Source organism: Xiphophorus maculatus, chromosome 17 (assembly GCF_002775205.1).
Source record: "Xiphophorus maculatus strain JP 163 A chromosome 17, X_maculatus-5.0-male, whole genome shotgun sequence".
Classification (NCBI taxonomy): domain Eukaryota; kingdom Metazoa; phylum Chordata; class Actinopteri; order Cyprinodontiformes; family Poeciliidae; genus Xiphophorus; species Xiphophorus maculatus.
Window position 1 is genome coordinate 17,903,743 of NC_036459.1, and position 14,690 is coordinate 17,918,432.

At 40.3% G+C, this 14,690-nt stretch overlaps 1 protein-coding gene across 1 annotated transcript in view; it reads right to left on the reverse strand.

Annotated features, from left to right (window-relative positions):
• Positions 1–1,611: 1,611 nt before the first annotated feature.
• syn3 (synapsin III) overlaps positions 1,612–14,690 on the reverse strand; it is a 103,141-nt gene continuing 90,062 nt past the window's right edge. Inside the window, exons 11-14 of the mRNA XM_023350158.1 lie at positions 6,900–7,031; positions 5,299–5,317; positions 5,069–5,225; positions 1,612–4,822 (exon numbers count right to left, since the gene is read on the reverse strand). Of these exons, the coding sequence (XP_023205926.1) occupies positions 4,699–4,822; positions 5,069–5,225; positions 5,299–5,317; positions 6,900–7,031 (432 nt within the window). The 3' untranslated portion in view covers positions 1,612–4,698. The remainder of the gene's footprint in view (positions 4,823–5,068; positions 5,226–5,298; positions 5,318–6,899; positions 7,032–14,690) is intronic.

Genomic DNA, 14,690 nt, shown 5'->3' on the forward strand with positions numbered 1-14,690 from the left:
AACGAGTGAAATTACAAGACACGGAATTTGCAGAGCAACCTCCGAGGCAGAGTTATTGGTGGCGGTGGGCCCCATATGGGTTCAGTGCAGGCATGATGTGGACTAACTGGGCCTGGGCTCTGAATGGGCTTCACATATGGGATCCACTTGGTCTGACTAAATACAACTCACATAGGCAGAACCAGCTGACAGCTATAGCTTTGAGCTGAAATGGACATTAAGAAAATCAGTTACACATTAGGGACCCATATGGGACACATTTACATTTTTACCCATGAAGTCAGTTGTCCTGCATCAAATCTATAAATGATCAATATATCGTCAAAATGTAAGCCCAAAGAAATCCTCTATTGGCTCCTTTTCCTGCCCTGCTTGCCACCACAACCTTAAACAAATTTATGAAACTGGTTGTCATGGTGACTCATGAGGATCCATAAAGTCACGTATGGGTAGGTGGAAAAGTTAAAAACAAATTTCAACCAGTGGAATTCAGTTTACCTTCTGTCTGACTCAATTATTTCTAAGCTAGCAGAAACTTGAAATATTAGCTTCTTTCAGATGCTGTCCGGTTAACTTTGGAACTAAAAATATGGCTACAGTAACACAGTAACACAGTAATACAGTAACACAGTAACACAGTAATACAGTCCAAGTTTGAACTATCTCAGCTCAAACTTGGACCGTATTACACTCACTAATAAAAACGGTTTGTCCTGGCTGGTGGGTATTACATTAATAATAAAAAAATAGACTATGGGTTTATTGAATCTTTAGAGTAAAAGCTAACATTAGCATAACCATCAAAATAGCTTCCTACAAAAAAACAAACTATATTTGGGACATAAAAGCTTTTTGCACATTATTATGGGACCTCAGGTGTAAAACAAACAAGTGAAGGACTTCATTTGTGAAATAATTTGAGCTTTTACATGCCAAGGCTTTAAAACAGACAAAGCTTACATGGGTCTGCACGGTTGTGTATTTTTTTAAATGTGTTTGTGTGTTTCCTCTATTTTATTGCTTGCTTTAACTAGGGCTTTTAAATCTGCAGTTTTAAAGGTCAACTTTTTTAGCAGGGTTTTTTATGTTATTGGTGTGAATAAAAGCTCTTTATATTAATGCAGCATTACTTTATTTCTATTCAGCAGTAGAAAAACATCTCAGACTAAAAGTGTGTAAAAAGTAAGGGTAAATATTGATTAGGTCAAAGCTGGTTCAGGACAGTTAGCGCCGTTAACGTCATACTGCTCTTCAGAGGATTCTCCCTTCAAACTTCAAACAAAATGTCTGCGAAGGTAATATGATGCTAATTTATAACTGGCTAATAAAACCCTCTCAGTTAGCATTGACTAACATTTAGGCTAAGCTACACCAGCTTTGGTTTTTCAGCATAAATTCTTCTTGGTCATGTATTTAAAATGTATGCCCAGTTAAAAGCAAATCAAGTGGAAAGAATCACTTTAAAAAAATCATTTTGGTAAATTGCTGGTATTGGTAAAAAAAAAAAAAAAAAAAAAAAAAAAATATATATATATATATATATATATATATATATATATATATATATATATATATATATATATATATATATATATATATACAGTATATGTACTTCGCTGTAAAAGTATTAAAACAAAAACTCTGCACAAATATTAACTAAAGTTAAGTGTTCTGTCTCTGCTTTGGAACATGTTTATGTATGCTAGTGTCGTAGATGCTAGGAATCAGGGTGTCCAAATTGGTTAGCTTGAGAGGGCTAACGAAGCTAACCACTCTGAAAACAGCTCCTCTGAAATGAAATATTTTAAAAGCATGATATCTTGGGTACAACATTTGTAGAGGTTCCCAAAATGAAGGACAAATTCTGAAAATTTAAGAGCGCTTTAAAAGAAGCACATTATTTTCTTGATACAGTTAACAACAGCTACCGAGTGTGTTCGACCAGATGGTTGATTTTCTAATGCCTTACATAAAAACTGAAAACCTTAAAGCTGGTTTCTTAAAATCTGCTTATTTTTGCTTCATAGCATAATTTCTGTTATTACCCATCAGTAAACTGACCCTCAGCATTCTTACTTACAACCATGTAACTATGATTCACACATGCAACTATTTAAAACCAGAAAAACAGAGCCACTGAAATTAATTTATCTCTAATAATTTGATAAATATTCAGCTGTGTAAGCAACAGGATCATATTTCTATTCTCAGTTTAAATTTGTTGATTTCACTTGAACAGGATAATTCAAACCCTTTTAAAATTTTAATGCATTTGAAATATTAAGCATCCTGTAAATGTTGAAATCTGCAACAGAGAAAAACAGTTTCTCTGTTGGAAACACCTCTTGCCCAGGGGACATGAAATACCTGGACAAGGGCTAGGACTAGGGCTACCACCGGTAGCTCAAGCAGGGAGAGGACAGCCAGGACACTGTGGCAACCACAGCTATCGCTTGTGAGCATAAAGTTTACTGTGTAAGAAAATATTTACTTTTCAAGCTTTAGGAGTCAGTACAAAACGTCTTCTGATCTACACATATCATGTTATGCTAACCATTCTCTCTGAATGATCCTCCTGTGTGTTCATTGTTGCTAACTAGCTTCAACTGATCGAGTCTGATCGGAAGGTTTCCTCGGAATGCCATTTTGACAGCTATGTTAGTGGTTAATTGTTAAGTCATATTTGGTAAAACACCAAGTGATTATGTAGAGAGGAAAAAGTAAAACTCTCTTCGAATATTGTGGTGACACAGAAATTACAGTGTATATATGAATGCTGCCTGAAATCTATTGTTTTGAATTACAATTTTTGTCACACGCTATCAATTGAAGGCAGACTGGCCTCGATACAGAGCTTCTTAAGCCCTCCACAGGGTGCTGGTTTGATAGGTCTCCATGCTACTGCTGTCACATAACATTTCTCCTGACTTTCTTTGCCTCAGTAGATGAACAACAACAGAAATCCTCACCGTATGAACTAAAATTCAAGCTGAGAACTTGGCTACCATTACTATTGTTTTAGATGGAAGATGTGACTCCTGCGCCCAGGTATCCAGATGTAGAGTCATGACTCTTCTGCACCTTTCAGCTACGTTCTCAGCTCTATGTTCTCGTTTTCTTTGGTGGAAATGGAAAAAATCTCACTCTACATGTCTGAAAACAGTGGGAAAATTTTAATATTTGCCCTTTAAAGCAAAGCTGTCGTTCAGCCGTGGGTTTGAACGCCTGTTTTCCTCATGTGAATGACAGATAAATACACAATGGCTGTATTGTGTTTGCAAATCTGACCTTCACCAACGTTCATTTCTCAGAAAACCTGCAGCACGCAGCGAGACGAAAAGGATTCCTGAAGTCAACTCACTTTCCAGGAAACATTTTAACCTATAAATACATCACAACTCTTCAGAAGTTACGACTGCCTCGGTTTTTCAGTTCGAGTCCATATACGGCTCTGAATTCCAAAACAAGACGTACTGCGGAGCACCTGTAAACTCAGCTGACAAGGGCTGCAGAGAACAGAGAGAAAATATGGAACATTCCGGACTATAAGAGAACCTTTTCTGTCTCGACTGAGCCTCGCTGCTCACTAGTACCCAGCAGAAGCAGGTGTGATGTAAATCCAGCGCGACAAATGCTTAAAGGTGAAACTAACCGAGCTTAGAAAGATAAAGAGAAACTGAGCTGTGGTGGAAGACGACGGCCATAAGCCAGGACAGCATTCGCACCGGGTAGAAATGTTTCTACCAGCTGACTGTTTTCCTGACCCAGTGCAGAGGGGTTTCTTTATATCTGCCATTGAAAAGCACTTTGGTAAAGTTAGGATAGGGGTAGAGGAGTCACTGCGTCACACTCTGGATGTCTGAGAAGGTCTGCGACTGCTGGCTGAGGGGCTTCAGAGCTCGCTGGTGAACTGTGAATGTTTGGTACGTTCACGTACACCAAAGTGGAACCGCACTGCCGTCCGCAAATAACCCGGAAGCCGTGTGTCACTTAAAATGGGTAAAGATGAAAGACAAACAGGAACATAGCTGTAGCTGTATCAGCTGCACAGGGAGGATGCAGAATAATAATATACCAAGCAGCACAAGCTACCACATGAGGATTTTCTGTAGTTACAGCAGTCAGCACTAGAAAGGCCAGACTTCCTCAAGTGATCAAACCTCAAGGTGTAAACGAGTACAGTGACAGTTATGGCAAAATTTATGAAGCTGTGAATAAACATCTTGTAAATGTCTCAAGTTTACTTTGTGTCATGTTACATCCATAAACTCTAATGGTTATTATTATTATTTTACCTGTTTGCTTTTTGTAACGTTCTTCTGCTCACAATTAGAAGCAGTTGTTGATCTCTGCTGTAAAATCTCAATACAATACAGTGACGTTTTTTGGTTTTAACGTGATGAAAGTGTCAAGAATACTTTTGAATGGCACCTTTGAAAGTTTGGCTCCTTCTAACTTCCTCTAAGATCCTGAGGCTCTCTTGGCCTTTCTAGTGCTAAACTTCACTAATATTCTGAGAACAGCAGATGGACAACTGGATTAATGCAAAGAAAAAACACAAAGCCGGAGTTTGGAAGAGAGAAGAGACTCCTTTACAGATGAAGCCGTTTTTTCTTTTTTTTTTTTTTCCACCCCTTTTTCATTGTTTTAGTCTTTGATCTGACGTCCAACATGAAGCTCGAGGGGGGCGGAGCTTCTTTAGTCAGAGAAGAGGCTAGCGAAGGACTGCCGGAGGCTACGGATGGTCTCGGCCTTGGCCTCGTCGTCGGTCAGGCTTCCCCGTAACGTCTCTGTGAAGGTGTTGGTCAGTGACTGGGATTTGCTGCACAACAGAAAGAACAACAGTCATAATTGGGCAATGAGGAAAGTGCAATGGGGAAGAGCACCGACAACCCTTCATCTAGTTTGAGAAGAGAATCCTGCAAAGGACAGAAAGGGCAGCTGAGAAAGCGACTGAAGTATCCCCCAACCGTGTTTTTGTTGGTTTTATCCATTTTGGACTTTTTACATCATTGATTACAGACATGAAAAGATGACAAAAAGCCGACGCTCTGCAGTTTGGACTTACTTGAGATGAGGGGACTGTTTCTGAGATCCAGGCCCAGAGGAGGCCGGGATGGGGCCGGGCTGGAAGGCCTGGCTGGGAGAGGTGGTGGCGGAGCGTGCTCTCTGAGGCGAGCCCTGGGCCGACTGCGACGGAGAGGCCGAAGCAGAGCGGTGTCCGCCTGGAAACACACGTTGTGTTTTACCTCAGTGTGTCGACCACAGGTCAGCCGTTACACTGAGGATTGAACTCACCTCGCCTGGACTGAGTGGTCTGAACATGGAGGGACACAGAGAGAGAGGGAGAACGGTTACGTTTTTGGAAAAGAAACGTTAAAAAATCCACTGAATCTTCTGGCGTTTGATGCATTGCTATATTAACAGCAGTTCATTAAAGGTCTAGTGAGTGAGATAGACTGACATCTAGTGTTTTGCATCCAAAACTGCAACAAACTGAGCACCTTTCAATTCCAACTGCAACAAACATTACACTCATAAAGAAATGTATTAAATCCCCTAGTATTACAATATCGTTTATCATATACATTGGGAAAATATTGCTAAACTGTAATTTATTATTTTTGCAAAGACAGATGGTTGAGATTGTTGCTTTTTTTTTTTTTTTTTTCTCCGAAGAGTTTTTGCGGTGCTAGTGGCTCGTATATTTTACACAGTAGGCAGACAGGAAGGAGGGTGAGGAGAGGGGGGAAGACATGCGGCAAAGGTCGTCGGGACCGGGAGTCGAACCCGCGACGTCTACGTCGAGGACTAAGGCCTCCAAACGTGGGGCGTGCTAACCCCCTGCGCCACCGCAGCACGCCCCGGATTGTTGCTTTTAATGTTCAAAATGTTTTTTCGTATCATCAATAAATGCTGCCCTTGTTATTCAAAGTATGATTGAATACAAACACTGTGAGCTGTTAAGTTGAACGTTTGCACTGTTTAATATTACTAGTTATAAAGTAATATTGAATTACTTTTTATTTTTTGGTGCTATTTTTATGTTTGCAATGCTGAATGCAGACAGTTTGTGATTATTTCATATTTTTTTTATCATCACTTGTATAATGATCACAACGAAGAGTTAAAAATATTGGGTTATTTCACCCAATACTGATAAATATTCCAGATTGTTTTTACATCAATCCTTCCACTTCAACAGTCTGTGGGAATTCTTGATTATGTAGAAAATAAACTCAGAACCTTCTCACATTCATTTCAATTTATTGATTACCTGGAATTCCAGGTGTTAGAAATATAACACAATTTAATTACTGTTCTTTTTTTCTTTTTACAAAGGTTGCACAAACCGTCATCTAAAAAAAATTGTATGTTTCTTGTACAACAAACATCCATAAACAGAATTGAAAATGTTGCTTATTTTGGTTAAACATTCAATAGTTTTCAATTAAAATTTGATTAAGTAATTACAGTACCTGCAATAAAAAAATTTGGATCGAGTCTCACCACTAGCAGAAAATCAAAATCACAATTATTGTAGGTCAATATAACTTGACTTTATGATTCCTTCAGAGAAACACACATGTATTGCACTAACAACTGAACATGTCAGCAAAGTTCTGTTTTATTCCATTTTGACTTCTTGACACTAAAACCCATCAGTATTGAAATGAGTTTTATGATCTGAAACATTTCACTTTAACAAAAAAAAATATATACTACCAATTAAAAAAGTCAAAACTATCGGCTACATTTTTTTTAACAGCACTCTATATGCCCATATAGTGGTGATTACATCCATTACTGCTTCATTAGTGAGCATTTCAACCTTTAATGTCGCATTTAAAATAAAAACTTTTATCAGCACGAGCCATTCTAACAGCTGCAGTTTGTACCTTCACAGCAGAAGTCTGAGGTGTAACAACTCCCAGCAGCACCTGCGCCATCTTGTTGATGACCAGCTCTGTAATGAGCTGTTTGTCCTCCTCCACGTGCTCACCAATCAGAGGCATGGAGCTGTCCATCACCTGCAGACAGGAAATGTTAACAAAAAATATTAACCCGCCACTAGATGGCTCTGTTGTATCACTTTGATAACGCAGAAAGTTCAGTGACAGTGAATAAAGGCCAACACAATAAAGATGAGTCCGTTTTTCAGGTCACTCTGCCGTTGAGGTCAGAGGATATGAGCTTTACAACCCTCTGCAGACCTCAAGTCCAATTAAGAGCCAGATGGGATTGACTCCTCTGGATGTTCCCAGGCACTGCTCACCAGAAAGGCCCTCAACGTGGATATCTCCCAGTATGTCCTCCGAACTGGGACAACCACTTTGGTTTCCTACAGTAGTTTTTATTCGGATATAAACTGGGGCTACCTCGCATAATTTCATGGTTTTTTTTTTAGCCTTTCATTTTACTCTAATAATGACTTTCACGGACTGAAGCCCAGATTTATATGCCTCTGTCATTTAGGTAAACTTTAAACGAGCTTACAATTCACAAACCTAAAATAGGTTACTATTACTTTACAGCGTAAACATTCAAGTCAACAAAATTCCAAAGCCCTCAGGTCATAGTGCCAATGTACGGACCGTAGGGGGCCTGGAGACCCGATGACTTCCTCTCTAAAGACCATAAGAAGCACCAGCGGGAAATGGCGACTGCTGGTTCTGCTGGCACCGCGGCCAGCTGCGATGCGGATTCCCGCCGTGGCGGTCGCACCGCGCCCCGGCCGCAGGCTGTAAACATGGCTCCGGGCATGGATGCATGTGCCGGTCCTCTGGCTCACGGTGTTTACCCAGCACAGGCCAGTCATGTGTTACAGCCCAGCTAGGCAACTCCTTGCTGTGGCTTTTATTGCGCTTTTGGATAAATACTGTCTCAAGAGGGGTCCTGTACTGTTCTAAACATCGACAGGATTGTTGTTTGTTCAAGTGCTACGTGACCTTTACTAGCATAAAAATAGAAATGAAAAAAGAAGAAAAAAACAGTTAAGGGATGTATAAATTGTTACGGAAGTAGAATGCTATACCTATCTTTGCTAAGATTTTTCTTGTGCCTCGGTTCAGACCACAAACATTTATATGGAACCTTTAAAAGCTTAAAGGAGCAACATTAATTTGAGCTATTATCTGTTAAGACTATAAAGGAGAGCATTAAAAAGCCTGTAGACATATTCAATAAATTTCAAAGTGCTTTCTGATGAGTCTCCTTTGTCAGACTGAACGTTCCTTCTAAACCAACAAATGGTATATATTTTTTTACATATTAGTTGAAACTGTCGCTATGTTGTAACAGTATATAAGACAGACATTCTGTGAAAAAAACTGAGCTACTCTGCCTCCTCCTAGAACCAAAAAAACCAAACAATCATAGCTAGGAGGAGGGTCTTAGCGTTGTCAAACCTCACCCTTTGCTCTCTGGTACCCTGCAGCTAGCAGAACATGTGAATGCTATCCTAGTTAGCATGGCCACCAACGACAGCAGATAAGCAGTTTTACTGGAATGACACATTGTTTCTGTGCCATTAGGACATTTAGCATGATTGATTGACAGCGCTAAGGCCCTCCTCCTGGCTCTGATTGGTTGTTTTTGGTTGAGTATGGTGCATTTCTTCACAGGGTAACTCACGGAGGAGATCAACGTTTTCACAGATTATCTGTGCCAAATTACACTGTCACGACATGGTGACAGTTTTAACAAATATATACAAAAACCATTCTTAATAAAAGTTACATATTCCAGCTTTAAGCAGGTATTAAACAAACTTCATTAAACCCATATTTCTGTTTTTTTTAATATGACGTGATCTTAAATCTCTGTTTTTATTAATAATAATATAAATATAATTTTATTAATTCATTTCTATAAGCAGAAAATCATAATTACACATGCATCTACATGAAAACTTAAGGTGGATATCAATATCTGATATTGCCAATAATCAATATTTACTGATATTTTATATATATATGTATATATATTTCTTCTAGGGCTGGGAATTTAATGCATTAATTTTGATTAATTAAATACGTAGATTTTAAAGCATAATGCAGTGAATTTGACGCACAAACAGCATCCATTAACAGCAGTGAAGCAAAGCAAAGCTGCTTCTCTTGGTTTTGTTGCCTTGTTGCCTCAAAAAACAATTTGATGGGACACTGAGTTGGATAAGCCTAAAATACCTCTAAAAAAACGTAACTGTTTTTCTTTTTAATTTCTCAAATAAGGTTCAAAATTTGGACGACTTTGTCAGGTAGCTGGAGTAGCAAGTGGCTAATGATAGATTGGCAGTGCATGGGCTAAGTATGGAAAGATCAGATGGGAAAGTGGTTTTGGAGGGAAGAGACACAACCGAAGACATAAAAGAATCATGAATGCGGAAAAACAAAAACAAAATGTGGGAAACTGAAAGCACTGAAGCACAAATTAGAGTAATTCTTTCCCTGTTTGTGTCCATTTTCTTGGCAAACCTCTGGTGGTGAGGAGGGGTGTGGCACTGTGTTCTGGTCAGTTAAGTCATCGCCGCACAGGACTGAGCAGAGGCCTGGCAAACTGTCCCCAGGCTCCACTTCAAACAGTGTGTGGTGGCAAGTGGAGCCGGGATCCACCCTGCTGATTTATTAGGATCCAGAGTCATCCAGCAGAAAGCCGGGGCCGCTGCTGGAACACAGAGGTGTTGTTCTAGGCTTTCACAAAGCAGGAGAAGTCCGTCTGTCTGGACAATGCATTCTGTCCCATGGGAAAGTTCCTGGACACTTTTATTTTGGAACTTCATCAACCGCAATTGATGAGAATTCTCTTGGCGTTGTAGTGGCATCCGCTTTTGACACTTTAATCCTCAAAGCGTTTTTACACCCCTTTTGAAATGAAAGTTTGCTTTTCACTTAAAAGAGTAAGACGTACAACAAGCTGCAGTGGGCTGACTGCGTTGATGTGCACACCTTTAAACCAACACTTTGTTGAATCACAAGATTTTCCTGATGGTCTCATTTCTGTCCCTTTGACAGAGAAGTTCCAAAAATTTAAATGAGAAGGAGAAGGGTACAAAAACCCCAGACCTATACAGAATATACACTGTGAACATTTATGTATTTGTGAGGTTAGTAAGCATAACCGCCTGTGCATAGCTAAAATGTGCAAATACTCGAAACCTAAGAACTGTCTTCTTTTAATAGTTCAAACCTCAAATATAGTTTATATGCATTAATAAACACATTGGAAATAGTTTTAGCCCTACCGCAGAAGCTAACATTCCCCGTCTTCATTAGCTCCGCTATTCGGGGACCAGCCAATCAGCAACAAGGAAAATGAATGATATTCCTGGATTGGCTGCTTGTCAACGCCCAGCCAAGCAGCTAATATTTTTTTCAAATTTCACCATGTCAAGCTTTATTTTATTTTCAAATAATTTAGATGGAGTCATTTATCCATAAAATATAAAACTAAATATCATGTACCGCAAATAAACAGTGGTCCATTGTCTCATCATCAATACCTGGAGAAATGATGAGACAACCATATTTTTACTGAACCTTGATGTTTCTCCAGAATGGACAAAAAGACAACACAGGAGCCAGTCAGGGAGGCCAGTGAGGCCAAAAGCTTGACCGTTAGCATTTGAACAAAAACCATGCTTGGCAGCACAAAACAATCAGTTTTACACCCATGTTGTCTTTTTAGTAGAGCTGTGGAAAAATTGAGTAAGATTGTGCATATCTTTGCAAGTCCTGGCATTACTGCAACATTTAAACATGTATCCACATTAGTCCTTAAAGTATCAGAATGTAGCCGAGCCATCACTTGGACTATTTTTGGAACATCACAAAGTTCTCATCTGGACACTGCTTAAAGTTTCGACATCGCATCGTTCCAATTTATTCACACAGCTGTCCTGTGAGGCACTAAACTCAAGATTTTGTGACACGTCTTTACAAGATGATTAGCAGAAATAAAAACATGTCATCAGAAAATGTCAGATTAAAAGTAGATCACTTTCGATTCAACAAAAAAACCTATTTAAGTGTTATATGATCCAAGTTGCTCCGCTTTTGTTACATAGATGTAGCGGCTAGATAAAGAGAGCAGCTGCACTTGTAAACATGGTTGTTCTGGTACTAAAGAATAATGGACTGGGGTCCTGGTCACCAGTTGGGCCATAAGCGCCATCTATAGGGCCACAAAGAAACATTACATTTTACACCTGTGAACCACAAGGGGAGCGGGATGGCGAAGATTAGCAAACGAAGCCACTGAAATACCGAGTGTGTAGGAGACACTCAGTAGCAATGCTTCTTTAGGGAACTTGGTGGCGGTAATGCATGAGCCAGTCGTTTAACAATCTCCACTAAGTGGATGAAGATTTTCAGCCAGCTGCTCGCCTGTGAAAAAGCCAATGGAGAAGTTTTTAAAACAAAGAAGCATGACGAAGCTGGTTCCAACCGGCCAAAAAAGGAAGTTTGTACAAGCTCAGTCCCGACTTTATGGAGTACGACGTTATAAACGCAGTCCGAGCAAAGAGAACAGTGTGTCAGCTGTGGACTGTTCAACCAAGCATGAAACCTTCGAAACCAGGGACGGCCTGCCGAGTGGCTTCAGTAAGCAAGTCAGAAACCAACATCCAGAATGTGCAGAGGACGGAGCTTCTTAAGATCCTCTGACCTGACAGGAAGTTCTCACCACAACGCCTCTGGTGATAGCATGGCTTGCTAACCTTGAGAACCTGCTTTTGTCCTTAAAGGAAGTGTCATGATCTAAAGGTGCTGGAACTTTAGTTTCATTTGTGGTTCTGGTTTGTGATCACTTCTTTATTGTTAGATCTTCCATTTTAGTTCATGCCTGGCATTCGCTTAGACTGCGTCTTTGCACGTTGTACTTATTTAATTAATGTTCGTTTCAGGTTCTGAATTTAAGTATTCTCTTTATTTCTCATCTTTCCCTCAGTCTGCCATCTCTTTCTCCTTCCCAGCTGTTTCTCGTTTTCACCTGTACCTTGCCCTTTCTCCAGCTGCATCTACTCACCTGTGATTAGCTCCTCTGGTTCTCCTGTGATTCTCCGCTCCGTCCTCAGTGTTTATAAATCTTCCTTTCTGCACAGTTACATACGTGTTCCTACGTCTCTTGCCGTTTCCCTGCCAGTTTTCCGATCTTTCTTCCTCATCAGTATCTTCCCACAGTCCTTTGTTTATTTTTCAAATTTAAAACTCTTTGCGTTCTACATCTTCCTGTACTTGGGTCTTATCTTCTACACACCATGACAGGAAGGCCGTAAAATCTGAAGGTTTTGGTTGAGAAGCCGGAAGAAACATCTGAAGGATTTTGAAGTGTTTCTCAAAGAGACGACTAAAAATAGTAAAACACAATTGAAATGAACCAGAAGTCCTAAGCATCACCATTCAAGTTGACGCATTAATAATACTTTTTATCTTAATACTTCCACTATCAGTTTCCACCATAAATGAGATGGAGTGCCACTTGTCTTAAAGATAAACCTGATAAACTACAATTTACTGTTTACTGAGATACAATACATTCCTTTTAAACAAGTATTTCTGCTGAGATCGATGTGAAAGCACATGACTGTTTCTGTTCAGGTTTTACATTAGATTTAACTTTGCAGGTCTGGAAGTAAAGATCAGAGTCTGAACAAGAGGAGCAAGAAACCAGATTAAAGCAGTCAAGTAGAATTCAGACTAACGTCACTGTTATTTAAACTGTATTAAATTACTCTGACATTGCATCTTTGTGTGCAACTCTAACATCATTTAGCATTACATCATTCTTATATATGACGTTTTAATTCATGTCACATGGCTGATGTATTAAATAAACCCACTTCGGACTGCGTGGAGCGGCGGCTGCTCATGCTGAGCCAAGTCACGTCTCCCCATCAGGAGGTGCCACAAAGTTGCAGCTCACAGCAGATTTAATCAGCAGCAGTAAGGAGTTAACCGAGAGCTTCTGAGCGGCTCGTTACTTTTTTACGAGGGAGAAGTCGCACCGCCGTTGTCTTGAACTAAAGACAGAATCCAAGGCCGATGCGCCGACATCTCTTCTGCGGTTTGCTACATTGCATCATGGGATGTCCAGATGGGGACGGACAGGGTAGAGCTGCTACTTCGCTGCGTAACCGCTTTCTCCGTCCAAAACTCTGAGGCAACGCTTCTCCAGGGAGCTGAAGGGTATTCGCCGAGACAGTCGGAGTGCTTTCTCCACGGCTGACCTCACCCAGCGGGAGACAGAGAGCAGGGTGACGTCCTGCTCTCGGGCTAAATACGGGCGAGTCAGACTTCAAGGCAGAGCAGCTTGTTCTAGAAACCGATCCACACCGTCCGGCTGCTCGTCTCTAGCCGCGTTTCCGTTACAAATGTGCGCAAATCTTTGACGATGTTATGCTAATGTAAAAAAAAAACCCAAAACAGCAGCTTTGCAATTGCTGTGTCAGTTAGATAAGAAATTATATTAAAATCACATGTGAATAAGTTTGTCCATGCAATAGGTCATTAATTTTGTGTTATATTAGATTGATAACTATCATGGCACTAACCATCAGAGGAGACATCAGCGTCTTATTCAGGCAAGCCCAGCCTACGTGGCAGTGGCTATGTATGCGGCGTTTTAGGGAAATTGTAGTCAGCCATTTTACAGAAGAGTTATGGCTTCACCATGTTGGAATGACTCACAACTTTTTCTGAACTGTAGCAACCAAGCAAATGAGCGGGCTAGCACAGCTTGCTAACAACTGATGCCGTCATCCAGAACATGTTACTGTGCTTTATTATCTTGAGCTGAGCTGTTAGGATGTCATGATAGTCATGAGACTGCCACAGGAACAGTCTTCAGTCAGAGGCCTTTTCAGATTCGTTGCGAGACTGACTGCTACTGGAGATCCTTCCTGCCCCCATCATCTTCATCGCCATCCACGACTCTTTGAAGATACTTCGATGACATGAGTTACCACAACATTTTATTTCCCTGTTTGATGAATATGAATGAAGTACTTTTGAATAGAATTGACTCAAAATTTGCTTCCACAAAGTGCTACTGTAAGGGTGCGCACACTTCTACATCCTGTACAAAAACTATTAGAGTAATTTATCTGGGAGTTTTTTTAACAGGTGCATTTAAGAACCACTGTAAACACATGGGGAAGAAAAATGTCTGAACTTCTAATTGGAATAAATAGTTAGATTTTGTTTTATGTGTTAAATGTCACTGACACATGGCTGCGGCGGCAGCCTTCCTGCAGGAGGACCCCCCCCCCAAACATCCAGCGGCTTCAGGGCCGCTCTGCTAGCCTCCGAGTCAAAACTGAAACTCCAGCAGAGTGGTAAACACACAGCGGCGTGACACAACCGCTCACTTCTGATGTTGCTTTCATTGTGCTGACTGTGTTTGGTCTACAGACTAATTATTCTTTCAAGGCTCTCTTGATCATGTGCCACCAAGTTTGGCTACACCCATGTCTGCTGTTTGTCACCACGGCCCTCAGATTGTGACCTTCCTACTTGTTGGTATAATCAGGAGAAGGAAAAAAAACGACAAAAAAAAAAAACAAGACAAAGTCCAAGCTGATGTTTCCAGCCTGCATTCAGAGCTGTGAAAAGGTATTCGAGCCCCTGAACGGATTTCTTTTCTGTTTTTCTGTTACACACGTTTGAGATCATCACACAAATATGAACATCAAG